Raw genomic sequence first — 27,474 nt, forward strand, 5'->3', positions numbered from 1 at the left:
TGGAGAAATAACATCAAAATGATGTTAGTAAAATCATAGTACTGGTAAAACAACTTAGAATATGTTGTAAAAGTAGTGAATTTGTGTGGATGAGTGGTGTAAAAGCTTGCTACAAAAGCCTGTGTGTTTGAGCTGTAAAAATTAAGCTTTTGTATTTATATGCAGTTAGATTGCAAGTAAGTTTAACCAGCAAGTAAGTATAACAAAAAGCAAAAGAAATAAAAAAAAGCAGTGTAGAAGTGTAGATCAGTAACACACTACATAAAAGCATGAGGTCAAGCTATAAAACTCAAGCATTTAAACACATGTTAATGGAAAGTGTCCATGAAGCTTAAAAGCAAGTAGCAACTTCAAAGTAGTCATATCAGTGGATTAGTGTTTTTCAGGTAGTTTATTCCGTCGGGATGGCCAAGGGTTTACTTACCGCGCGGGTAACATTGGCTTTGGGAATGTTGGTGATTTGGATCCACCCCACACAACTTCAATATACCAACTCCGAGATCGCACTACAGTGCAGGAATGGAAATCTTTACATTCCGCACTATAGTGAGATGCCGGTTCCGCATTGTCGGCATTCCAAATGTCAATCATATGGTGTCGGCCATATGGTTGTTGGCATTCTGGAATGTCGGCAAACTGAAGGGGACACACACACACACACACAGCAGCAGCAGCAATCATAATAAACCACCCATCACCTTAACTAGAAAAAACTATGTAACTAAACCAAGACACTAAAAGCCAAACTATTAACTATCTCTTACAAATACAACTATAACAACTGTATTAAAAGGTGACATAAGAAGAGGAAACAAGGAACTTTCTTACCTACAAGTATACCTTTATATAAACTTTTCTGTTTTATAAAAAGGTAATGGAAGGTCTAAAGAAATGGGGATAGAACTGCAAGCAAAAGAAAGTGAGAACTCACCACAAAAATTCATACTTCTCTATTCAATGAGGCTAAGCAAAGGAGACCACATCCATAGTAACCAAGCTGCAAATGAGATCTGTGGTATCTCCCTCCAGGCAGGGTTTTAAGGGAAGGGGATGCGCCTCAGCACTGGATCCAAAGCCTGAGAGTGGCCAAAGCTGGATCACAGAGTGATCCGATAACCCATTAATTGAGAATTGGACAGAAGAGACAATATCAGAGCAAACCTTTACACTCAAACCCATCAAAATAATTAAAACATAAATTTACACTAAACTACAGATATTTAATTTCAGATAAAAAGCACTTCAGAATAATGACAACACTGAGATGCTTTCCCACTGCCTGTCTGAAAAGATATCCTGTATGCTTTCCCCTGCGCAGTGACTGATCTCAAACAACCAACAGATAACCAGACTTAAAGGAAGCCATGCTACAGTGATGGTGATTCTGAACTTACTAGAAAGACTGAAAATGTACAACACATTATCACTAGATCCTTGAGAAATACAAATGCCTGCTACTGAAGTCTGATGCTGTTTGTACATTAGCAAGGTCAGCAAAGCCCCAACCCCACTTCCTTGTTCCTTTTGTAGGTGGGAGTTGTGGTACTACAGGCAATACTCAGATATGAAGTACATTACACAGCTCAGTATGGCAAACTGTTATCATTAGGATCACCCATCTCCACGGTTGTACCAATGTCACAAAAAAGTACACCCAAAGATATTTATTTTCCTCACACTTGAGATCCAGAGACAGTAACTGTGTAATGCTCTTCAAAGATTCACGCCCAGCTCCCAAACCTAACAAATAAAGCTGAATAAAAGAGGAAACGCACATACTAGTTTGGCAGTTGAGAAAAACAGAAGGTTGTCCTAATTGCCAGCTATCATCCTCAGATATCTGCAGAAAGACAGACATGCTCTCCATACTGAAGACATTAACTACAAGATAAAAAAAATAATTTACTTTAAAGTGAAACAAGTTCACTTTTCATTACTGATGGTTATCATCCTGCCTCAAATCTCCTTGATGTGGATTAACACTTACCTTCAGCAGGTGAAAGCTGCACTTCTGTTTTCAACAATACAGGGTCTCCCCATGTTGACAGAGCAGGAGACTTGGAATGCTTTTCACCATACACTTGTCCTAGAAAGTAAACACAAAAATGTCATATAGCATGCTGAATAAAACTTAAAAGCATGTAAAAGCATGCAACTGCTCAAACATTTACTGAATTCCAGTACGGAAAACGTTCTCCAACTAAATAAACACCATCTGTTTGAGTCAGCAATCCACACACCTTGAAGAATAAAGTTGATCACACCAAAAGTTTAAGTGCTTTCGTCAGAATATATCCAGCCACTTTATCTATTTACTGAATTCTGCTCAATGACTGAGCGGAGGTAAATGTAAGATGCAGAAATACAGAGAAATAACACAGTGCTTGCCACCAAAGAATCTGAGCCATCATAACAATATGATAACAACTGCCTTTTGCTGCCCCTTAAAGATAACCAAGGATTGCTAATACAGCGGCAATAAAGTTCGCAATCAAGTTGTCAAGCACATTGTACAAGAGATTTTCAACACAGTAAAATAGGACTTATGTAAACTTTAAAGCACATCTGAAACAGATCAGCACACATTTTCAAAATACTCAAGGAAATGATCAGAACTTTCACTGATTATGCTTCTGTTTCTCAGCAGACCTCCTTCCATCAAATACTGACTCCAGCTTCTAGGCACAGCCAAACCATGCTGTCTTCCCTGTCTTGTGTTTTCTCACAGCATCTCTTAATTGAGCAAAGTACTATAGGATAAAACCCCACTGCATCTCCAAGGGTAAGAACTTCACCTCAAGGGAATGGAGCCTTCCTGATCACTGTTGCAAGCCCTGCGCTGGCTCACAGACACATTGGGTGGGGTGGGGTGGGGGGCAATTACTGCTGATGGTCGGCCATGTACAACTTGTAACAAATGCGGACAGAGCCTTGATTTTGTAATTTTTTTCCAAGAAAGTGCACATCACAATGTCATTCTAGTTTCTATACCTCCCTCACTGCTCCTGCTGCTAGTCCATCTTTGCTGGCAGCTGCGAGTGGAGTGGCTAGAATGCTCAATACATGAACCTTTCCCTGAATGGTTCTTTAGCTACCAGAGTCACCACTGAACCCAGACTGGTGGCAACACAGACAAGGGAAAACTTCACCAGCAGCAACACAGCTCTAGGTCTGCACTATTTTTTCAGCCTTTACAAACTGTACTAGGATCTCACTTCAATTTTGACCCTTTTTATGAAATTTCATTCTGGAAATACCACAGTAATAAATAATGACCGACAGAAAACATCCCTATATGGCAGAGATGTATGGGTCTATATTATAACAATGAACGCTTAAAATGTCGAGTACATTATCGACACCTTTTAAGCAAACGTACTTAAAACCGAAAACTCAAATGTCTAAATCTGTCAATATGAAGAAGCATAGTCAGCAAACACACGCAAAAGCAATGGCTGACGTAAACACGTTGATATTCCTTACACTTCTCTTCAGGTACGCTAAGTAAAAGTAATAGGTTTAAATAATATTTAATATTACCACTACAAAATAGTAATATAATTAAAGATGTAGTTGTAACAGATAGAGTCCTACAAAACTTTTATTTACTGCACCCGTAAGCTGTAATTACGTATAACTGCTATAAAACATACCGAGTCACTCACTTTATTGTGATACACATGTGCTGTTAACACAATGGCGAATGCAACACTGTTTTCCCCTGAAGTCGTGGGGGAGTATTATAAAACAGTGAATGTTATAACTTTATGTGGGAATGTCTGTTTGACCTTTTGTCTGAAGCTAACTTACATGCATCAGTAAAGTTTATTCTCACTAACTTTGAAATAGCAGCAATATGAAGTGTTAAAAGCAATTTTCCTGATGTACTATGTAAAGGATGTTTATTTCACTTTACGAAAGCTATTTGGAGGAAATTAAAATCATTAGGGTTAGCAAGTCTGTACAGAAAATCAGTTTCTTTTCAACTTTCAGTAAAGAAACTAATTGCTTTATCCTTTCTGAAAGAAGTTAAGGTTGTACCAGCATTTATGGAGTTATCGAAAGTGTTTCCAATTGCAGGTAAAGACTTACTAGCTTATTTCTCAGATGTTTACGTTTTAGGGTGTACATGTAAACAGACAAGATTGTATTCTTGTTGAAGATTTCTTGCTATCTTTCCTGTCAACTTTTGGAATGTGTCTGACTTGAATAAGTTATCGTTACTACATACTTAGAATCATGTGGAAGGATGGCACTGAAGGATTTGTTGTCTTTTAAGAAGATGTACCTGCGATATTCCTTCTGTGCAGTCTGTTTTGGTTTGGGAACAGAATAAAGTTAATGAAACAAGGTTACAATTAAAGTCTGGATGTCCCCTTTTACCCAAGTAAAGGAAAACTTTGAAGAAACATGATAGATTGCAAACTGTGTTGTTTAATAAAGCTGAATACAGTAAATACGACTTTCTACGTGCTGTTGCAATGCTGTTGAAAGTGTAAAGCAGTCAGTGTGAATTTAACAAATGGGTTCACAAGGGTGGATTTATCTAATTTAAAAATACACTCACTTATTCATGAATAAGTTTAGTTTATTTACTTTAAAATTTAGAATGAATGTAGGTTATGTGGGTTAACTTATGAGTTATGTGTGTTGAACATACATATTCACTACGGCATTAGGGAAACGGGGTTGGCCAAACAAAAGTTTGATAACTTGAGTTTCAACCTTATGTATTCACCTAAACGAACATTCACTTAAAATGTGTCGATAACTATGTACTTGACATTTTAAGCATTTGTTCTTATAATACAGACCCCAGCTGTACAAAATGCTCACCAAAAGACACCTTCGACCACCAAGTGGCCACAGTGATGAAGAAATCCCTTTATTATGCACAACTTATAAGTAACAGCATGACGTCCAAAGAGGTCATTATCACACTGTACTCTGTCCTTATCACACCAATCATGGAGTACAATGCTCCCTTTGGTACATACCTGACCAGGCATATGCAGCAACCAGTGTGACCTCAGAAGTTCCTTACTCAAAAGAAGACAAGGTGTAACAAGCTTGCCTTACATAGAGCACCCTACAGTCCTTTTGTTTTACTTATTCTCCTATAGATTGCTGAGGGGTGATCTATACCTGGCTTACAAGGCACCTGCAGATCCCACACTTATGAAACTCTAACATATTCATAAGTCAGACAGTACCAGAAATACAAGGAGTAGGGACCTAAATTTTATCTACAACTTAAATAGAACATGCTGGAGAGACATATATGTGCCACAGAAATTGCCCCTCCTATGAAACATCCATCCACGTGAAGTTGAGTTCATCCACTACCCAGTTTAAGTGCAACCTAGACCAGTGGAAAGGGAAGAGGAAATGCCTGCCGGGCCTGGCCCCCAAGTCCCTTATGGACAGAGATAGCTTATAAATGCCTGGCTCTCATGTCCTATTTGGATACAGGTTATCACTATTCTTTTTGGAAAACTTGGCTAGGCTTAGAAAGCCCCCCCGGGTAGTTAGCCTAGTAACAATCTATGAATATATAGAGAAGACCTTGGAGACTCCTACATAAGTGTAACAAATGAGTTTATACTTACTTTCATAATTTATACAAAGAACTAAGTTTTCTTGTAATATCTGCACTCCCAATTTGCTGGAAAATGTCAGTCTCACGCTAAATATTATGTCACATGCGAGTTTTTATCAGAAAAAACTGCTCCGTGAAAACTTCAGTTTCTCTAGTGATAAACACTGCAGTGCCTGCTAGTCAACCATAGTGAGTATAATCATATAATAATTATTTATATACAAGGCAGACCAAAATGGAAAGGACTGCAACATTATCATGGCTATCTGTGCTACAAGAGCATAGTTCCTGAAGATCTGCTGTTATGGTGAAAATCTCACATAATAAGAAACCAAGTAGAAATCTGGCAAAAAGAATCAAACCTCATACTCAACCCCAAGAAAACTAAGTTAATGCTTTTCACGTCAAAAAAAATGCCACAATCAAATGTAATCTTTTACCATAAGGTCAGCAAACAATACTGTCATTGTAACTGTAACTCAGAGTAAACCGTTAGGAATTATAATAAATGACAATCTCAAATATTGCCAGCATATACTGCACACCATTAAATCTACATACCAGAAACTAGGCTCCCTTTACATCATCAATGGATTCCTTACAGATACTGCACCTTCTTACTGCAGACTCTCTTATAAGCAGCTCCTATCCTAATGAACTTAATACTCAAAGAAAGAAACTTACCTCTTGCTACAATAATATACCTAAATTTGCCACCAATCTCCCTCACAAGACCCACCATTGTCACAGCTTAAAGTAATTAAATTGGCTTGAATTACAAAACTACATAACAAATTCACAACCAACTACAGCACAAAAAATCATCCAGAAAAATGCCCTGCCCTACACTATAAAACTGATTACTTTCTGTCCAGCAAGGGACCTCCGCTCTATTAACAAATTCTTACTCCTTACAAATATGTCTGTCAAATAATGTTGCAGGAGACTCACTGTACGCCCGATATGTTGCTAAACTCTGGAATAGTATCCCCACACAAAAAACTCTCTGACAAACTCAATAGTTTTAAATCACTGCTTAAAAAAACATCTTAACCAATCCTGGTCCTGCACATCCTCATTATAAAGTTAAGACTTTATGTTCACCATACAAAAATCCCCAAATACTCTTCTTAAACCGAATACTCACCCTATATCTAAAATGACAAAACAATTTTTATACAAAACTGCTGCCTGTACAATTCACTAAGTTGCACGTGGGCTTTCTCGTTAGTAACTTCCACCTCTGTAAAATCTTAGAATGTATAAATGAAACTATTTGTGTATAAATGTAACTACTCTTTGTTTAACCGGAACTTAGCATAATGCAATGTAAGCAAATGGAGCTTTTCTCTACGGGCCTCCGGTGAAAATGGGTATTACCCAGTTGGACTTTCCCAGTAAACAAAGACAAATAAATACATAATCACACTTCAAAACCGCTTCTCAACCCTAATATAACAAAGTTAATGTTTTCCACGTCACAGCAATATTGAACCAAATTTAATCTTTTATGGTCACAGCTGCAAACAACACTAGAATTGAACTAGTGATCCATACTAAAGTATTAGGTATTCAGACAACAACCTTAAATTAAACCTACACATACTTCAAATTAACAAAAAAACTAGGTTCCCTCTACAGGGACAACTAATACTTAAAATGATACACCAAGAAAAACTCTTAGCCTTAACCTACTTGCTACAACCCCTTCTTTATGCTTCTCTTATCCTTGAGTGCTATGCTAAAGACTACACTATCTTCTTGCTGTGATAAAGTTGCTAAATTCGCTACCAATGCTACACACAGAACTCACCAGTGTGAAGTCTTAAGACAACTAAACAGGATAGAAAGTACAGTTGTGTACAATTACCATGCAATAGTGAATCACGAAGAACATAATAGAAGTCCGTCTATATCACTGTTGCAGTATTCAAAACAGAAGTCATCTTTCGCCCACAGCAGCCCGACGCTTAGGCAGTATACAAAACCCTAATGATCTTGTATGAACCATAAGTTACACTTATGCTCCCTGCGCAGAACATGGGGCACTGAAGGGACATACAGATGCAACTACCCAGTACTTCTTTGCTACCATTACTGCTAGCTGGTCTGAACACATTTTTGCTGCACTGAATACCTAATCTCCAGTTAAGTGCCCCATTGGGGTTGCTTTTTTTTTTTTTTTTCCTTTTCTTGGTCATTGTGGGAGGCAGATTCCCCACCATAAGGACCATCACGAACAGTGTCTTTTTTGTTTGGGTCCTTCCCTTGATCATACCTCTTGTTGTATCTGTAAGGCACTTGTGCCTAAGACACTCAGAAGCAGTTTGTCTTCCCTGGCCATATATCTTGTAAACCAACAGCTTAAACAGTTAACCCAGGTACAATGGCAGAATCCTTTAACCCTGAGATACTCCTGCTAGGTAAGAAGGTGGCCAAGAAGTCTCTGCCAGATTATTTAGCTGTCCAGATTCCACTGGACATCCCTCTAGAAGTGGGTAACAGCTCTGCATGTCAGTCAGCATCTACATCAGATTCCTCTGTTGCAACCCCATCAGAGGTTGGCACAGATCTGTCTTTTCACAAATCCAGTGATGTTTTGCAGGCGTCTTCTCTGGATGTCGAGGGAGAACCGCAGTTCATTATCTTGGAGGGTCCTAGAGGGATTCCACAGATACTGGTTAGGTAGGAGGTTCCAGGTTCTCTTACTGAATCTTGCCAAGGGTCAGAAACTCTTTTTTTTCTGTCAGGGCTGATATCCCTTCCAAGAAAAGACAAAAAAAATGAAGCATATTTCAGTCTGCCCTAAAGGTCTTCAAAGGGAATTGCAAGAGTTCACCCAGGACTTGTTTTCCCTGTCTTGATGCCCCTAGAGCCCCCTTAAGGGTTTCAGTACCTGCTCCTCCTTGGACATCAACTCTTTCTAAATGGCTTAGGGACAAAATGTAAAAGGTCTGGCAGATCAGGTTCCAACAAGCACAAAAATCCAAAGCACGATGATGTAAAACAAAGGTTTTTAATGTAGAAAAAATATAAAGGATGTAAGCACTATCGTTTAAAACAGTGTAAACTTCTTCAGACAAAGCTGTAGAACAAGGCAAGCATTTAAATAATACACAGATGCATCTAACTGGGCACAGGGAAACAACCAGCACAAACCTGACATAAAAATGACCCCTTTAGTCTCACCATTCATACTGCTGAATGTGTGCTAAAATACAATATTTAAAAACATTATATTTGAAAACCTTGTCAAATAAGAATGTTGTATTGCCACACTAAAATTCCAGTGTTTACACTTTAAAACTTAATGTTTGTGAAGATGTTATTAACAACTTACTCTGAGAACAATGCCAGGCCATTTATCTGCATGTAGCAAAATCTGCCATTCAAGTTCCTTTAGTTCTAACTTTGCTCCCCAAGGTTTTTTTTTTTTTTTTTTTTATCACGAATGACAAATGGCCTGGCATTAATGACAGGATTTCTCTCTCTCCTGTCTTAAAGCTTAAGGCCCTGGAAAGGAAGAAAATTTCATGAAGCAAAGTAACATGCTTTTTGATTTTTGTTCCTCAGAGTAAGTTGTTAATAACACCTTCACAAACTAAGTTTTAAAGTGTAAACATTGGAATGTACACCCTTTCTTTTCCTTGGAAGGGGGGAGACTTCTTTATGCTTTCCCTTCTCTTCCAAGAGTTCTGCAGAAGACTCAGCTGTACTTTCAAAAATCTTGCTAGTGACTCCTCCTTGGCTAAGACAGCACAGGTTCCACATCCTAATGCATCTAGCCAGGGAAAATCACCACAAGTACCTCACCGGTTGGACCTCCTCACACAGAACAAGGGGTCTATCATCCATCCTCACTTGTCCACTCTTCAGCTGACACTGTGGGTGACAGCATTTTGATCCCTTTCAGACACTAGTTTTCTAAGGATGTATGCTCAGGGTTTTATAGGAGGCAGGGAAATCCTGAACCAGAAAATCTTATATGTCCAAATGGAAATGATTTTCTATCTGGTGCCATGCTCGTAACCAGGACCCTTTTTCTGTGGGGGTCCCTCTGGTCCGGTCTTATTTATTTGAGTTTCTCCAGATTGGCCTGGCCTATTCTTCTCTGAAGGCCCATTTGTCTGACATTTCTGTTTGTCTGCCCTTGAATCCTCTCTTTTGGCTTCTCATTTTGAGGTCAATTTCTTAAAGGCATCCTGCAAATTAGGCCTTCAAGGAAACCTATTCCTCCTCCTCCTCTGGACATGAATTTTGTTTTAGAAAAGTTGATTCAGGCTCCTTTTGAGCCTGCAGATTCTGCTTCTTTGCAACATTGTACCTAGGAGACTGTTTTGTTGCTGCTAACTTCTGCTTGGAGTGTTTCTGAGCTACAGGCCCTTATGGCCATTCCTAATTTTTTTGGTTTTTCACATGGACAGGGTGTCCCTTCATACCAATCCTTTTATGCCCAAGGAAGAAAATAAGTTGTCCTTGAATCAGTCAGTACAACTCCCCTCCTTTCCCTTTTCCTCAGTCTGCTATTGAGGGGTCCTGCATACCGTGAATTTGCAGCTCAGGTACAATTTGGATAAAACTAAAGCCACTCACAATTCTGATTACCTTTTTGTTTATTTTCATCCCAGGACACTGAATTTGACTGATTCTAAGCATACCATCTCCTAGTGGATATCTAAGGCCATTTCCTTTTGTTACACTTTTCATGGCAAATTACTGTCTGCTCCTGTTAAAGCTTATTCTTCTGGGGGCTGTTGACTCTTTTGCTGCCTTCTTCAAGGGGTTGGATACCAATTTCATCCTTGAAGCTGCTACTTGGTCTTCAGTGCATACCTTTACTAACCATTATAAACTGGATAAGGTTTCTAGAGCCAAAGCAAGCTTTGCTAAAAACATTTTATATAGGTTTATTGAAGGCTCTTCTCAGCCTTCCATCTCCCTTTCTGTTTCTTGAGCTTTTTTATTCCCCTTTATGTTTAGAATACAGCAAGAGTGATATAAAAGGACATAGTACAATTGTATAAAATCTTACTGTAACAGCAGATGTCTTCTTCACTGTTGCAATATTCGCTCCTCCCTTAGAAGCCCTCTTGTTTGTTATATTTTTTTGTTATAGCTTCCCTTCTGGCTGAGGGATTCTTCTTTTTCTTTTGCATTTTTGCCTTCTGGATATGCATGGACTGGTAGTTGCATCCTTATGTCCCTTTTATGCATTATGTTCTGTGTGGGAAGTGACATACAGCAGATACAAGATCATTACTCTTTTATAAACTGGCCGAGTGTCATGCTACCTCGGGTGGGAGATGCCTTCTTTTTAGAATACAGCAACAGTGAAGAGAAGGACATCTACTGTTATGGTATCAGGTACTTACTGCATATAAACTAATGTACTATCCCATAAAATGCTCAGCATTAAAAAATATACTACTGCAAGGACTCTCAAGTTCGACAAACAATTCTTCCTAAGATCTACTAAATTAAACTGTTAATTAAAAATGTTATGTAATAAAGCTTGGCCACTGCTGAAAATAGATGCACCCAGTCAGACTTTCCCACTCAACAAAATCAAATAAAAAATAATGTAATAATGAAAATGTAATAATAAAAATGTAGAATCTTTCTTTTGGGTGGCCTCTTGCAACTGCACAACACATGGGAAGATACCAAAAAAATGTGGAACCAAAGTCAAGGAGTAAGGCAGTAGACAAACAGCTACGAGGATACCTAAAAGGAATATTGTTGAAAATTCAGCTGAACTTTGCATTTTTAAAATGTAATATTTGGGAATGTTGTGAATATTATCTATTTTAACTTCACAAATGCTTTCAGCTGGGCATTTTTAGGCAGTAGACGCTGCTGCTGCTCTAGTTGGCAAGCTTTAAAATTCTTGTGAAAAGGTTATCAGATTTATTCTAGTCAAAGGAAATGTCATGTGTTAGCCATTTACAGGTCTGTTTATCAATCCATGCATAAAACATAAATGGAACACGAAGGCCTATATATAACAGATATCAGAGTACTCCATATTAGCTTAACTTCAAAAAGGTTCTCCCTTCATATTAGCTAATCTTCAAGAGGGACTTGTTCAGTTTGTGAAATACTTGGACAAAGTTTCATTTATGATCTCTCAGCAAGTTGACTTTTTAATTCTAAAGCTTCTGTCTTCAGGGATGCATACATTCATCCACACTGAGGAATCCCTAGTCCAGGGTAAAGGTATACGCACTCTCCAGAACTCCAATCTCGAGCCATCTTATAATCAAAGGAAGGCTGACTCATATTTTAAACAAAATAGTTAATATAAAACAGTAAAACTTAGAAAGGGATCTTATCTCATCCATCTGAAGATCTCTGCATACAAAGATAACAGTGGAAGGGTAAAACTAAACCATTGCAGATAACTCTTCTCAAAGTTCAAATGATGCTGTGACTAATGACATTAGTTTATGCCGAAAGGGGCCCTCGACAGTGTGTGTGGAACAATCAGGTAGAATCTTCAAGCAGTATCCACAAAACAATCCCAAAAGAGGAGAAAAAAGCTGGAAAAGCTCAAAGCAGTTCAGGTAAATAAGTCTTGAAGCACCAAATGGCGAATGCTGTACTAACGTAACATGAACGTCAATCTAAAGTGCTTAACAGAAGCTATGACCTTTAACGCCAAGAGATCACAATTCAGATGTCTGCTATGGACAGATTCCTAAGTAAGCAACAGTCAGATAATGACAGCATTGGTTAATGACTTGTTAGTTTTATGGTCAGAAAATAATAATGCAGATAAGAATCTATCAGAAAAAAGATCTGTTATCTGCAACACCATCCTTGTCAGGAGCAAGAAAACTACCAACTAGCCCATCTTCAAGTGTTCTGGTCTCTGCAGTGGACGAACCACAAGAGTCAGTGGCTCAACATACAGCACACCAGCCTTTAACATTGAAAGATCAGAAGGCTGTGGGTTTCTATTCCTAAAATGGGTTCTTATATTCACTTTTTCCAATACTGAGGGGAGAGGGTGTTGCACTCCTAACTGTGCTGGCCTCTAGATGAGATGTCAAACTGCGGGTCTATCTGCCTGATGTGGTGGTAGTTCAGGCTAATGAAAAATACACCACAGCACTTGAGTACAAGTACTTGCATTAAATTTACAGCTCTTCTCATGAAAAGAGTAGAGAAGTTTCCCTGAAGCCTTGGCCAAATTTCCCCTAGTAAATATGGATACCATCTTGGGATTCACCTAAAAATAGGACACAGACCTAGTAGGACTAACCTGGGTAACAAAAAATAATTGATTACAAACATAAAATAAAAATATGTGGCCGTGGATATCCAATGTGAGGAGAATATGATTTTTGATTTCCTGATTTCAGCCCCTGAGAAAAACTGCAGGACATGAATTAACTGAATGAGCAAAATGTAAGACACCACTTTATAGAAAGACTGATGATTTATTCTCAAGGAAAACTGATCCTTACAGAATTATGTGCTAATACATAGTTAATAGGCTTGCAGTCTACAAATTCTCATTTGCATCCAAGCATTGTCTTGTTAAGTGACTTGCAGAAAGTCACACAGCAGGCAAATAAGGGTTAAGGGAATCAAACTACACATCATAGCCTTAATCCTCTGTAACAACTGCAAGACCCTATCTACCTGAGCTGGTAGCCACCACTTAGTTGAAGGAATGGCTGACTTCTAGTGAATTATGCACAGTCATAAAGGATAAAAGCTTGTTATTTTACGAAGTAAGTATCCTGCATGAGGGGGCTCACACAATGCATGGGATTTCATCCTCAGAGTTATTACAATTATTTAAATGGTCACTGCAGAGAAGAGCAAGGGGCTAAAGCCCCATACTCAATGACATCATCTAACATAGCTGCAACCACGGCTAATGGAAATATAGTCTTCAGGACACAAATTACAAATTCATGAAACTACTGGCATCAGGAGACAAATACATACCGCATATTAATCATAAACTAAGTATCAAGGAGAAAGGTTCTTCACCAGAAGAGAGAGGTAAATTATTTTACTCAGAAACTGCTTAATTAGCCTTCCTGGGACACAGTTCTAGTCTTCATACAGCCATGATATACAAAAATGGCCACAGCATGCACTATTACTGCACACCAAGATCCTACATCAGACACATTTACAACTTCTAGAGTCACCAAATGTGAGAAACAGATAATTATTAGCCATGTAGAGATAAGTCTTCAACTCAGTGCCATTAGTTAGCCAAGCAGCAGGATTCCAGGCAGTTCAAAGAATTCTATGTTAAGATCTCTTGGAATAAAAGGGATTACTGCAGCAACCACATCTTAAGGCAGACACAGGTGACCAGCCTTAATGCTAGGGGTCCTCACTGCTTAGACAGGGACCTTGTCTATATAAGACAGCAGTTGCAAGTCCAATTGCCTGGCATCCTCTGGACCAAAAGGGATCAGAGTAATCAGTTTTGGTCTTTCTGGGTAAAATTGTGTGACTAGACAAGGAATTAATGGATAAAGGGAAGCATTCTGATTCAGTCCTGGGAAATTAACCATCAAGTGATCAGAATCTGAGGAGCTCTACATTTTCCTTCATTGTGATCAGTTCAATCTCAAGAATGCCACATCTCTGAAGGTGATCTAGACCAATGATGGCAAACCTTTTTGCTTGGCGTGTCAAAAATTCAGAAAATGCCTAAACTGACACTGCTGGTGTCACCCCCCCCAAAAAAAAAATAACAACCAATAAATAAATAAAACAGCATAGCATTCAATACATCAGGGATAAATCTCAACAGAATCAGGGACAAAAGTAATGATAAGAGAAAGAGACATGGCCATTTTTAAACTGCTAGTAATATTAATTTGAGACACTGACAGAAAAAGGAACGTGAATTAATATACATTTTCTGAAGTAAAATAAGTTTTTAAATCTAATTATTGTCATTATTAAGTTTAAAAAGTCACCAGTTTTAGGAGGGATTAAGAGGGCAGTTAAGAGGAATGCAAATCAGCACACACTTAGAAATGCGGACTACTTGCCTTTTGCAGAAGTGTAACCATGAAGAGAAAACAATTTCAGCACTGCCCTTTGCGGACTGTACCAAAAGAGTACACCGAATTAGTATCTGAGGTTAAGAACTTCCTTACCTCTATAGCAGTGTTGTTGAACTTGTTCCTGGCACAAAACAATTCAATGCACTTCATATGAGTCAATGCATTGCATATGAGCAATGAATGCAAAAGGAGTTTCTTTGTTAACTCGGGTGTTGGGGAAAGCTGGCATGTCACCTAAAACATTGTGGTGTGTCACCTTTGACATGCGTGTCATAGGTTCGCCATCACTGATCTAGACCTTTTCTCTTTCCATCTACTCCTATAATAGAGATCTGTCAATGTATCCAATTATGAATGTTAGGACACTTTACTCCATTGGAATGTAGACCACCATCAGAAGCATGCTCAGTTGACACCTCATTGTCAAACACTACACTTCCTGGCAGACAGGTTCTGAATGTATACCCCCCCCCCGCCCCAGTCATGTTCATCTGCCACACCACCTGTTTCTCTGCCTAATCTCACTCCAACAGCAACTCTACAGAAATGAAGGCCAACAAAACCATTCACAATTTCGAGATTATTTTTATGTGATTCACAACAGTGGTCCCTTAATTTTAAAGATTCAAGGCAGCCCTAAAGTATTTCAACTATATTACCAAACAGCTATTGTATGATAAAAAGGAATCACTTTCTCCTGGCTAGATGAAGAATCTATTAATTCAGGAACCAAAGGCACAGATAACATCCAGCAGCAGATCCAAAAGGAAATAAGGACTCTGACACCACAGACAGCAGCCTGGCCACAGAACAACACTCATATGGAAGGCAAGCCAGAGGTACAGTTAGCACCATCTCTGCTGTCAAACTCAACATTCTGATAAACTAAGTGTAATGAACCACAAGCAACGTATACTTCTCCCAACTGATAGCTATCAAAAGTGACAGCAGCTAAATCAAAGTCCAAATCAACACCAAACAGAAACTCTGGGATGAGGATTACATCAGACAGTAATCTGAGAATAAGTATACCATAGCTTACACACCATCATGGCTAACACTTTGATAAAGATTTCTGGGTAAAGCGGAGACCAAAGGGCAACACTCTGTAATGAAACTGAAGCTTACAAATGTCGAAGTGGATCCCATACACAGATATGTCAGTAGCAATCCATCATATTTTGTGAGACCATTTAAAAAATCCTTATTAACAGCATTATAGACTGAAGGATGATCATGCAAACTTTACAAATGCAATTATAAACACAGTTGACAGTGGTAGTCTATTCTTCACTCTGCCACAGGCACCAGTTATGTAACGCCTTTTGCCAAAAAGAACTGAGTGGCTGCTGACCTGGCCCTATGAAACTAAGTAGTCATCCAGAGGACGACAAGTGGGGTGGGGAAGGTGTGCAGATTAAAAAACATGTCTTTTCTTCATCATATACAGTACCAATCTACTCTCTGTGATGAACATTCAAGCCAGCACAAACCTTTAGAACCTAACTGCCATGGGCAAGTCTCAGCTATAAGCAAGACTGCTGTGGGGCAATACCAGAAGCCAACCTTTCTAGAGGTTTTGCAGGTGGCTTGGTGGTTGAAAACAACAAGTGACACTTGGCAGGCCTCCTGTTATAGCAAGATGGCCTCTTTTTCTTACTCAGCTATTTAAGTCTAGTGTAAGAAAAAAAGGAAAGTAATGTAAATGCCTTCCACTATGAACAATAATTTATTTCTCACCTGGAGGTTCTCTCCATCCCATACCAGGATATCCCAAAGACAACCCCATTCTGGACAGGAAGATCCAAGGCAGCTTGATACAACTTTTTGTGAAGAAAGGACAGCATTCATTATTTTTCTCCCTGCAAGTAAGTGCCAATAATGACTCTCAGCAGTATCAAACGTATATATAATAAGGAACATTACATTTCATGGGTAAGGTCATATTATGGTCATTCTCCACTGTTTCCCCATCTTAATAGTCAAAAAGCATGACGCACTTTTCCACAGCTTGCTCCATGAGCAATAAGTGTAACTAGGATAACTAAAAGTAACATAGAATCCAATGAGAAAATAAATGAGGAAAATGACTTGGAGCCCCAACAGAAAATGTGGTAGAGAAGTATGCCCTCTTACCGAACTAATCACTGGTTTTGGGCTCATGATCAGAATTAATAGTGGTCAAAGGCTACAATTTCTGAGGCTTATGCTAGGCTGAGAAGATAGCAAAAGCATCAAAATCCATTTGAGCAAACATGCTCCTTTCCCAGACATGGAGACAGAAAGGTCACAAATGGCATACACATAGCAGAAGCCGAATGGGATTGGGATTTGCACATGAAAATGGAGACGCGCTAAAGGAGGCACCAGGGCATGGCAGACCTCTGCAGATCAGGCTAACCTGACATACAACTGATTTTTTTTCTCTGTCAATGGAATCATGATAACAACAGATAGATGGGATGGAAAAGCCCAGGAAGATTTCTTGCTACAGTTCTACACTTTTTGGTGGAAGAAAAGCTCTTCCTAGGGAAATATCCAGAAGATATCCCAGGCAAACCATTCTGTGTGAAGTGATGAGAGACAATGTCTGTAAGTTCACTTGAAACCCCAGACCGAGTATGACTTTACAAAAGAATCTTGATAATTGGAAAAAAAGTCTACAAATAAGACAATTGTCCATACAGAAAGATGTAAATACCTTGAAGTCTGCAATAAACAATTACTGCAGACAGAAACTTTGTAAATACCCTTAAAAAAATAAACAGGCAAACCAACGTGTTCTTGCTCAAGAAGCAGTCACTTTAATACGATAAAATCACCAGAGACTCTGGTGATTTTATCATATTAAAGCGACTGCTTCTTGTGCAAGAACACATTGGTTTGCCTGTTTATTTTTTTACTGTATTTACCACACTGCTTCTGCATTTGTCTGCTGCCCATTTTGTAAACACCCTTGATGCAACAGATAGACTGAGTAGGACAGAGAACTAACACAAGCCGGATACAGAAAATCTTAAGAAACCTCTCAAATCTTTGCCAACATGAATGTGATTGTGAGCATATTTTAAGTCTAAACTTATCATACGAGAACGAAAGCAAAAAGGCTTGACGGGATAACATTCTGAAAGTTAGGATTGAGAAAGGACAGATCTAGGACTGGTCTTAATGTTCCCTCTTTCTTTAGCCCTAGAAGGAGCTCTGAATAGAAACATATGCTTCCATTCTGAGGGAGCTAGTTCTCTGACCCCCTGAGACATTTGCTCCAAAACTGGAAGAAGCAGGGATGTCTGGTTTACCAGGATGAGAAGGAATCCCCTAAAAAGAAGGGAGGGATTCCCTTACCATCTATATCCCTGTTTGATGAATTCCAGAAACTATTTTTCTTAGACAATCTGCAACCACTGCAGAAGATGCAGACCTAGGGCGAGGGATAGACTACTAGGGTTGGAAGAGTGAGGGACCTGGAGAGGCAAGTAGCCATCTGACTTTCTTTTTTTTTTTTTTTTTTTTTTTTTTTTTTATACAGCCTTACCATTATTTTTTAAACCCTGTTTCTTGGCACATTGCTGCTTAAAAATTTTTTTTTTTTTTTTTTTTTTTTTTTTGCAGAGGGGTGCTGAGTTTGAGAGAGAGAGTTTTTATTGAACATGGAGAGGGCTGAAAATGTAGGTCACCCCCTTAAAACTTCTGATGAAAGATGGAAATTGATTCAATTATCTAAGCAGAAGGGCCAAACAGAATTTCACATCTCAGTTTTAACATCTTCTGGTAAATTTTAAGTGTGTAATCAAGCACATGTTCTGACCCCATATCAGCAGTAGTAGCTCTGGACACTGCACCTGCAGAATGATAAGAACAATTTACGCGAGAATCAGACAGGTACGGCATTCGATGAATTCTTAAAAAAGAGAGGAGGTTAACAGTAAACTTCCTCATGTTCTCAAAAGATGCCAGTAGAAATTTTTTGTGATGCTGGTAGTTCAAAATTATGACTTTTTAAAGTAACATAATAGGATTTCTTTACAAATCTATCAAATGCTTTGCCATCCTTGTCAGATGGAATGGGGTTAGCATTAACGATCTGTTTAGCAGTACAAATTTTAGATTAGGAAATAACTGTTATGTCTACTTTAGGATTAGAAAATCAGATATTTAGGAGTTTGAGATACTTGTATAATCGGCTATTTATTTATATATGTATTTATTTATTTATTTTACATTTGGTTACCGGGAATGTCTGACTGGACACAAGTCCTTTTTTAGCAGAGGCCCGGGGAGAAAAGCTTCACATTTATAACACATTACATTACACAACAAAATAAAAGACTTACATAATACTGAAGTATAGAAATTATATACATAATTAGGAGCAAAAGGCGACTATCAGGCAAGCTGCAAGCTGTTAAGAAAACATCTTCTAAAGCAGATGAAACCGAAAGGACACATGCACGCTATGGAATATCCAGATGCAACAAATCATAATACTTCTGCTGGGAAAAAGGGATTCAATTCTGTTCCCACTGAAATACCGCTTTTATTTTAGCCGAAGTCTCAGAAAAAAAATAGCTCTTCTGGAGGAAAAACTGAAGAAACACTTTCCTCAGAATTAGATTCTTCAGCTTGGGGAGAAATCTCTGAAGAAAAATTCCCCCTCCACTCCATTCTTCTGTCTGAAATTCAGTGTCACTATGAAAGGGAAATCTTTTTCTTTTTCAATTTGAAGTGAAGAAACAGGATTTAAAATATTAAAAACAGAAATTAATTCCTTAGCAAATCCTAGCAACTCTTCCCCGACCACAGTAATGTAAACACGAGAAGACACATTCTTAATCTTTGTGTTTTTTTTTTTTTTTTTAATTTCCTGGGAGACTCCCTAGAAAAAGATCAAAATGGATGGCAGAAGTACTATCCCAAGGTCAGGCATCCTAACCCAGGTAGGAGGTTAAATTTTACCTACTTCTTCTCCCAAAACCAAGAGTGATTCTCCCTTTCCTTAACAGGACAACCCTACAACCACAAAGGACATGTCCTTGACTTCCCAAAGAATCACTGCAGATGGATGAACAGCCATCAAAAAACAGTCAGCAGAACCACATCCGACCACAGCAGAGTCACCCATCAGTGTCTGAGGCAGAAAATAATCCAGCCTGACACCAAAAACTTTCCAACAATTTCTTCTTCTTACAGATGGGGGAAGGAAGAATCAAGGAGACCAGTGACTGCAATGGCCCAGCCTCAAAGGAATCTTGAAAGGCGGACAGCAGAGCCTGTGAAACTCAGTACAGCTCCAGACAGGAAAGTAATGCTTTTAACTCATCAAATTTGAGTGACGCCTCCAGGTGCATCTGCAGTTAACTCCTACTGACAGCTATAGGTGTCAAACATTGCATCAAAAATTCCAAAACAATATTATGTAGGTTTTAAAATATTTAATCTTAAAGCTCACACAATGGCAAACAACTGCATTAATATTTGCCCTCTGTCTGGTACAGCTAAAAGTACAGTTTTGTACCTACCATAAATGTAGATGTCCGATAGGTATGCATCTGCAGTCCTAACATATGGGTTGTCCTGCCTCAGGCAGCCCTTGATCGGCAATTCCAAAGTCTGGGTCTGGCCTCGGCTGATGTCGCACTTCACCCGACGTCATAGCTGCTGTTTATTGGGTATAAAGGCATCAGCCGACGCCATTTTCCTCAGTGTTTCTTGCCCCAGATGCCAGGTGCCCTCTGGTAAGGCTAAATTTGGATAAATGCAAATAATTCCAAACAGTAGAGAGCAAACAATATAAGAATATATCTATATATATATATATATATATATATATATATATACATATATACAAACAAATACACCATAATAGATTCCCCCACCTAGCTAAAAGAGGGGTAAATACCCTAGGAATACCACAGAGGGGAAGGAGGGTGGGTAATCCTGACTGCAGATGCATACCTATCGGACATCTACATTTATGGTAGGTACAAAACTGTACTATGTCCTTCAAGGATGCATCTGCAGTCCTAACATATGGGTAGAATACCATAGCCAAACTGGGGGAGGAGGCACTAAGATAAAGATGGTGTAGTTAAGATCCCTTGCAAAACAGCAGTTGCAAAACCTGCTCGGTATCTAGAATATAAGGGAAGATTATAATGCTTGGCAAATGTATGCATGGAGCTCCAAGTAGCAGCTTCTAAAATGTCTTTGGTAGCCACTCCTCGTAGGAAAGCTGTAGTGGTGGCTGTAGCTCTTGTGGAATGAGGTCTGATATTTTCAGGAGTTGTCTTTCCATGAAAAGAGTAGCAAAATCGAATGCAATTTCCTATCCATTTTGAGATTGTCTGTTTTGAAATTGCTTTTCCTTGCATTCCTGTTGCATATGCTACCAGAAGCTGGTCAGTTTTTCTGCTGGTCTTAGTTCTGTCCAGATAGTAGCGTAATTGTCTGTGCACATCCAAGGTATGTAGTAGTCTTTCCCCCCTGTTCTGTGGGTTGGGGAAGAATGTAGGTAAATGAATCGCTTGGTTCAATGATACTCTGGAGACCACTTTTGGCATAAAGGTAGGGTTAGTTCTCAGAGAGACTCTGTCATGATGGAAGATAAAGAAGGGTTGTACTGCCATTAATGCCTGTAACTCAGATACCTTTCTTGCTGAAGTGATTGCTAGCAGGAAAGCAGTTTTCCAAGACAAGAACTGTAATTCTGCTGTTGCTGCTGATTCAAAAGGAGGAAGTGTTAACTTTTCCAGCACAAAGTTGAGATCCCATGTAGGTAAAGGTGGTTTCCTTGGAGGTTTTACATTTTTGATTCCTCTCAAGAACTGCCTGAGTAGAGGATGAGAGAAGACAGGAGGATCCATGTTGTATTCTGCTGAAATTGCTGATGCATGAATCTTAATGGATGAGTAAGACAGGCCGTTGTGGAACAGTTCTGCTAAATATTCCAGGATGTGTGTTATGTTTGCCAATGAGACATTTTCTCCCTTTGCTGCACTCCAAATGAGGTATCGTTTCCACTTGGCTGAATAAGTCTTCCTTGTGGAAGGTCTGCGTGCCTCCAGGATAATGTCCTTAACCATCTGGGATAAACCTGGGTTATTTTGTTTTATGCAATATTCCAAGCAGCTAGCTGCAGTGTTTTCAAGTTTGGATGTAGGATCTTGTAGTTGTCCTGTGTTAGAAGTAAGGGACATAGAGGTAGAGGCCATGCGTGTGTCCGAGACATGCTTCTCAGTAGCGGGTACCAATGTTGCCTCGGCCAGTCTGGAGCTATCAGGATTACCCTTGGCTGATCCTCTCTGATCTTCAGTAAAACTTTGTACATCAAGGGAAGAGGTGGAAATGCATATGCTGTCAGGTTTTTCCAGCTGAAGGAAAGGGAGTCCACCCTCCAAGCAAGTGGGTGGTATGCTCTTGTGCAGAATTTCTTCAATTGGTGGTTGTGTGGGGAGGCGAACAGGTCTATGTCTGGTAGTCCCCATTTCTTTGTTATGGCTTTGAAGATTTCTGGATGCAGCATCCATTCGTGAGCATCCGTGGTAGTTCTGCTTAAAGTGTCTGCTAGAGAATTTTCTTTTCCTGGTACAAATCTGGCCTGAAGTTGAATGTTGAGATTCAGGGCCACATTCCACAGGTCCACTGCCATCCGGCATAGAGGATATGAATGTGTACCTCCCTGTTTGTTGATGTACCACATGACTGTGGTATTGTCGGTCCTTATCAGCAGATGACCCCGTTGAAGGAGTGGTCTGAATGCCTGGATCGCATTTTTCACTGCCAGCATCTCCTTTAGATTTATGTGTAGATTCAGCTGGTCTTGAGTCCATAGGCCTTGAATACACTTGTCCACCATGTGTGCCCCCCATCCTAGGTCTGAGGCGTCCGTGGTGATGGTCTGGCTTGGATGAGGTTTGTGGAAAGGCAAGCCTCTGTTCCACTGACAGGCCTGAGCCCACCACAGGAATTCTTGCTTCAGGCATAGAATTATTGGAATCTGGGCTTCTAGACTGTGCTTGTGTTGAGACCATACATTCCTTAGATACCATATGTAGCCTGGCATGTGGAACCAATATTATGCATGATGCTATGTAGCCCAGGGCTTGCAGGACTTTCCTTGCAGGAAGCCGAGTTTGTGTTGTTAATGTCATGAAGTAGGCTGGTAGTTGCTTTTGTTTTTCTTCTGTGAGAAAAGCCATCTGAGTTGATGTATCCAGTTCTGCACCCAAGAATGTTATCCTTTGGGATGGTACTAGTCTTGACTTTTGCATGTTGACTGTGTATCCCAAGGCTTGCAACAGTTGTATGACATTTTCCAAATCTTTTGTTAATTTTGCCTTGTTGTCCGCTTGTATTAGGCAGTCGTCCAGGTATGGGTAAATTTGAATTCCCTGAAGCCTGCAATGAGCAATTACTGATGCCAGGCATTTCGTGAATACTCTGGGCGCAGTAGATAAGCCAAAAAGCAATGCTGAGAATTGATAATGCTCTGATCCTGCAAGAAATCTGAGGTGTCTTCTGCAATCTGGTCGTATAGGGACGTGCAGGTATGCCTCCTTGAGATCTAGAGTCACCAGCCAAGACTCCTTGCCCAGCATGGGAAGAAGCTGCTGGAGGGTCAGCATTTTGAATTTTGGAACAATGAGGTATGTGTTCAATGCGGACAAGTCTAGAATAGGTCTCCATTGATTTTCTTTTCTTGGTACAAGGAAAAGCCTGGAGTAAAATCCTTGGCCTTGTTCCATAGGTGGTACCTCTTCTATAGCTCTCATCCTTAGTAAGTTGTTGACTTGTCTTAGAGCGTCTGTTTTTTGGCTTGGTGGTAGGTTTGGCATTCCTCTCTTTTTTGGTAGAGTGTGGAAGTGAAACCTGTAGCCCTTGTCTATTGTTTGTAAAGTCCATTTGTCTCCTGTAATGTAATGCCAGTTGTCGGAGAATAAGGCTAGCTTTCCGCCTAAGGGTGCTTCCAGTTGTTCCCTGGTAGGCGGAACTAGAGCCAAGTCATTGTGTCTGCCCTGTGGAAGTGGTTGTAGTTGAATCTGTGGCAGTATTTCCCTGGTTGGCAGGTTGCCAATGACGTCCCCTGTAGGCACCCCTAGATTGACCTCTGCCTCTGGGGTGTCTATTTTTGCCTCTCTGGGCTCTGGAGTTGTCTGGAAAGGACCAATTCTTCGAAGGTCAATTTCGGCTAAACCTCGGAGGTTGGACCTGTAAGAAATCCTTGACTGTTTGGACAGATTTTGCTTTTTCTTCCACCTTCTTTAGAACCTCCTGTGCAGGGGAGCCAAACAAACTTTGTTTCTCCATGGGAGCATCTAGAAGTTTTGACTTAACATGGTCTGGTAAGGATTGTTCTTTTAACCAGGCATGCCTTCGAATCACTGTTCCAGTCATAGCTGATCTAAAGGAAGCCTCCAGTGCATCATAGCCACATTTTAAGGAATGGTTACTGACCTGCTGAGAGTTATGTACCAAATCCTGAAGGGACTTGCGATCTAAAGGTTCAGGAGAAGACAGTTTTTTGTTTATCTGGTCTAACAAATTCCTGGTACTGAATCATGTGAAATTGACAGTTCAAGGCCCTGGCCGAAAGAGTAGCAGAAGTATAAACCTTTTTACCCCATCTCTCTAATGCTCTAGATTCCCTTTCAGAGGGAAGAGGGTTTTTGGCAGAAGCAGCTGCCACACCTTTAGGGCCCTGTGAAATGGTTTCAGGGTCTGCAACAGGAGCCTTATACAAATGGTAATGTGTGTCCGGGACCCTGTAATATCTGTCTGGTTTGGCAGGGGCCGGAGGAAGAGAATCAGGGGCAGTACAGACATCATTATATGCATCATCAACAACTGCTAGTACTGGCGGAATGGCTAAAGGCCTATGCTGTGGTAAGTGTAAAAAGGTCCTAAGCCTTTTCCTTGAATCTGAAAAATCCTGGCCCTGCCATTGGAAGTGTTCCCTCATAGCATGCAAAGTTTCCCCAAAGGAAAATTCCTCAGGAGGAGAAGCAGAAGGAATGGAGTCTTCTGCATCAGAATCCTCATAAGGAAAATATGGGCCTTCGTGAGGGTCTGAAATGTCTGAGTCATCCGAGGAGTAATCTGTAGAGACAGGTTCCGGGGGTTCAGTCCTGGGCCTCTTGTCTGGAGGGGGCTGAGAGGCCCTGTCTGGGTGAGGTTGGGATCCCCTGATCAAAGAAATGAGATCCTCAGCCAGGCTGAGCATTTGGGAACTAGAGGTAGGCCTATGTGAAGGAGTTTTAGCAGGTAAGGCCTTAGAAGATTTAGCTGCTTTAGCCCTGGCAAAAGCCTTGATAGACATAGAAGTAGGGGGTCTAGCAGCCCCACGTGCAGGGGTAGAAATGTCTAAAGGAATGGTGTCTGACAAATCCTAGGTGCCTGCTTCTGTAGCAGTAAATTCAGTAGCAGATTCAGCCATGCTCTGTGAGGCCTCGGCTATCGGAGGCATGCTTTCGGCCGAAGGAAGAACCGGGGGATCGGTTTCAGCCGAAACCGAGACACTCGCGGTTAGCCTAACCGTGGTTTCAGCCGAAACCGCGGGCCGCGAGTGTCGGTCCTTTTCCTTGCATTTTTTAGCTAATTGAGTAGTCGGAGTCTCCGACGGCATTTTGTATGCAAAAGCGGGACCAAAAAACTCCTCTGCAAACTCTGACCGACGTCTAAGTGTCCGTCGGTTGAAGGAAGCACAGGCTAGACAAGCTGATACGTCGTGGTCTGGGCCTAAGCAAGGAAGGCAGTAAGAGTGGAAATCCTTATGAGGTATTTGTTTCCCACAAGTTAAACAATTATTTACTTTTTCTGACATCGGCTGAGGCAAGAAAGAGTCCCCAACGGGGTACTTAGCTTTTTAGAAGTCTTCGGTAGTAGAAATCTCTGTATCTGACCGACCGGCACTTGCGAACAGCTTCTGCTTCGGGCAACACGCGGCAAGAAAGACTGAGGAAAATGGCATCGGCTGATGCCTTTATACCCAATAAACAGCAGCTATGACGTCGGGTGAAGTGCGACATCAGCCGAGGCCAGACCCAGACTTTGGAATCCAGCCGACCGAAGGGCTGCCTGAGGCAGGACAACCCATATGTTAGGACTGCAGATGCATCCTTGAAGGACATCAGATAATTAGAAGTTATGTACTTACCATAACGTTCCATCTGAGTAGGTGGATTCATTTGTCTGCAACCTGTGGGTATGGATCCGATATCGGATCCGAACCGGCATGGTTTATCCAGCTATGGATCCGAGCTCCTAGCTCCTCCCCTCACCCATAATGCCCTGCTCTCCCTACATGACCTCAAATCGAGTTTGCCCTGCACCAACTACCCTAACCAAAGGGTAACACACCCTATGCAGGAAACTGACAAGGCCAGGGGGATAGGAGGGCGGGATGGTTGCAGACAAATGAATCCACCTACTCAGATGGAACGTTATGGTAAGTACATAACTTCTAAATCTGAAGTAGGAGAATTCATTTGTCAGCAACCTGTGGGACAGAGTCCCCAGCTACCTGAATCTTGGGTGGCCATCATGGAAGGATATTCCGGAGCACCGCGGAGCCAAAGGATGCTCTACCTCTAGAAGTGATGTCCAGCTTGTAATGAGTAATAAAGGTATGAGATGAAGCCCAAGTGGCTGCTGAACAAATGTCATCCAGAAGAATCCTAGACTTAAAGGCCGCTGAAGTAGAGACAGACCGGGTCGAATGAGCATGGACTCCCTCCGGTGCGGGCCTCCCAGAAGCTTGGTATGCCAACAGAATACACTGAGAAATCCAGCGTGACAAGGAAACTTTGGAAATTGGTTTACCCAGATTGAATTTGGCAAAAAGAAATGAACAACTGGTCTGATTGCCTATGACCAGCTGTCCTATGAAGGTAAAAACAAAGCTGCCTGTGAACATCCAAGGAATGCAGCTTGTATTCGCCCTTGTTTTGATACTTAGGGAGGAAAACAGGGAGGTTGATGGACTGATTAATGTTAGCTTCCGAAGCTACTTTAGGAAGAAAGGAGGGATTGATCCTTAGGTACACCCGGTCCGGATGAAAAATCAAATAAGGCGGTTTCATGGACAGGGCCTGAAGCTCTGAAACTCTCTTAGCCGAAGTAATGGCTACCAAAAAAGCAGTCTTATAGGACAAGTATTTAAGATAGACTGTGGCCGCAGGTTCGAAGGGGGGAGCGGTCAAGGCCTGAAGTACCAAGGAAAGATCCCACGGGGGAACCATTTCTTTGACAGGGGGTATGAGCAAAAAGGTGCCTTTTAGGAAGGTTTTGCATAACTTAGCCGACATAAGAGACCCTGAATCGTGTCCAATATGGTAATGAGATATGGCCGCCAGCTGAACTTTGACCATGGAACTACTGGCGCCATCATTAAAGAGAGTAGTAAGGAAATCTAGAACCAAAGGAAGGGGAACCATGAAAGGATCTAGGCCTTGCCGCTCTGCCCAAATGGAGAAACGCTTCCATTTACTGCGGTAAATTTTTCTGGTAGAGGGCTTGTGGGCCGCTACCAGAATGGCCTTAGCTGGGGACGAGATACCGGGAGTCCTGATTAGGAGTGGAACTGGAGCAGCCAAGCAGTCAACTTCAGGTTGTCCAGGTTCGGAGTTGGCAGGTTCGACGGGTGTGATATCAGATCCGGAATGGGATTTAGAATCCAAGGTGGATTCACTGAATGAGACCTTAGGTAAGGGAACCAGATCTGTCGAGGCCAGAACAGGGCAATGAGGATCATTCTGCACCCCAACCGAGAGGCTTTCTAAAGTACTTGTAGCATCAGAGGTAGAGGGGGGTATGCGTAAAGAAGACCGGGAGGCC

At 40.7% G+C, this 27,474-nt stretch overlaps 1 protein-coding gene across 7 annotated transcripts in view; it reads right to left on the minus strand.

The window, feature by feature from the left end:
• POMGNT1 (protein O-linked mannose N-acetylglucosaminyltransferase 1 (beta 1,2-)) overlaps positions 1 to 27,474 on the minus strand; it is a 1,898,302-nt gene that overhangs the window by 1,434,679 nt on the left and 436,149 nt on the right. For all 7 annotated transcript variants that reach the window (XM_044085953.1, XM_044085951.1, XM_044085948.1 and 4 more), the window contains one exon: positions 1,988 to 2,086. In XM_044085953.1, coding sequence (XP_043941888.1) covers positions 1,988 to 2,086 — 99 coding nt within the window. The remainder of the gene's footprint in view (positions 1 to 1,987; positions 2,087 to 27,474) is intronic.

Source organism: Protopterus annectens, chromosome 10.part0, assembly GCF_019279795.1.
Source record: "Protopterus annectens isolate FY-2018-M chromosome 10.part0, PAN1.0, whole genome shotgun sequence".
Lineage (NCBI taxonomy): Eukaryota > Metazoa > Chordata > Ceratodontiformes > Protopteridae > Protopterus > Protopterus annectens.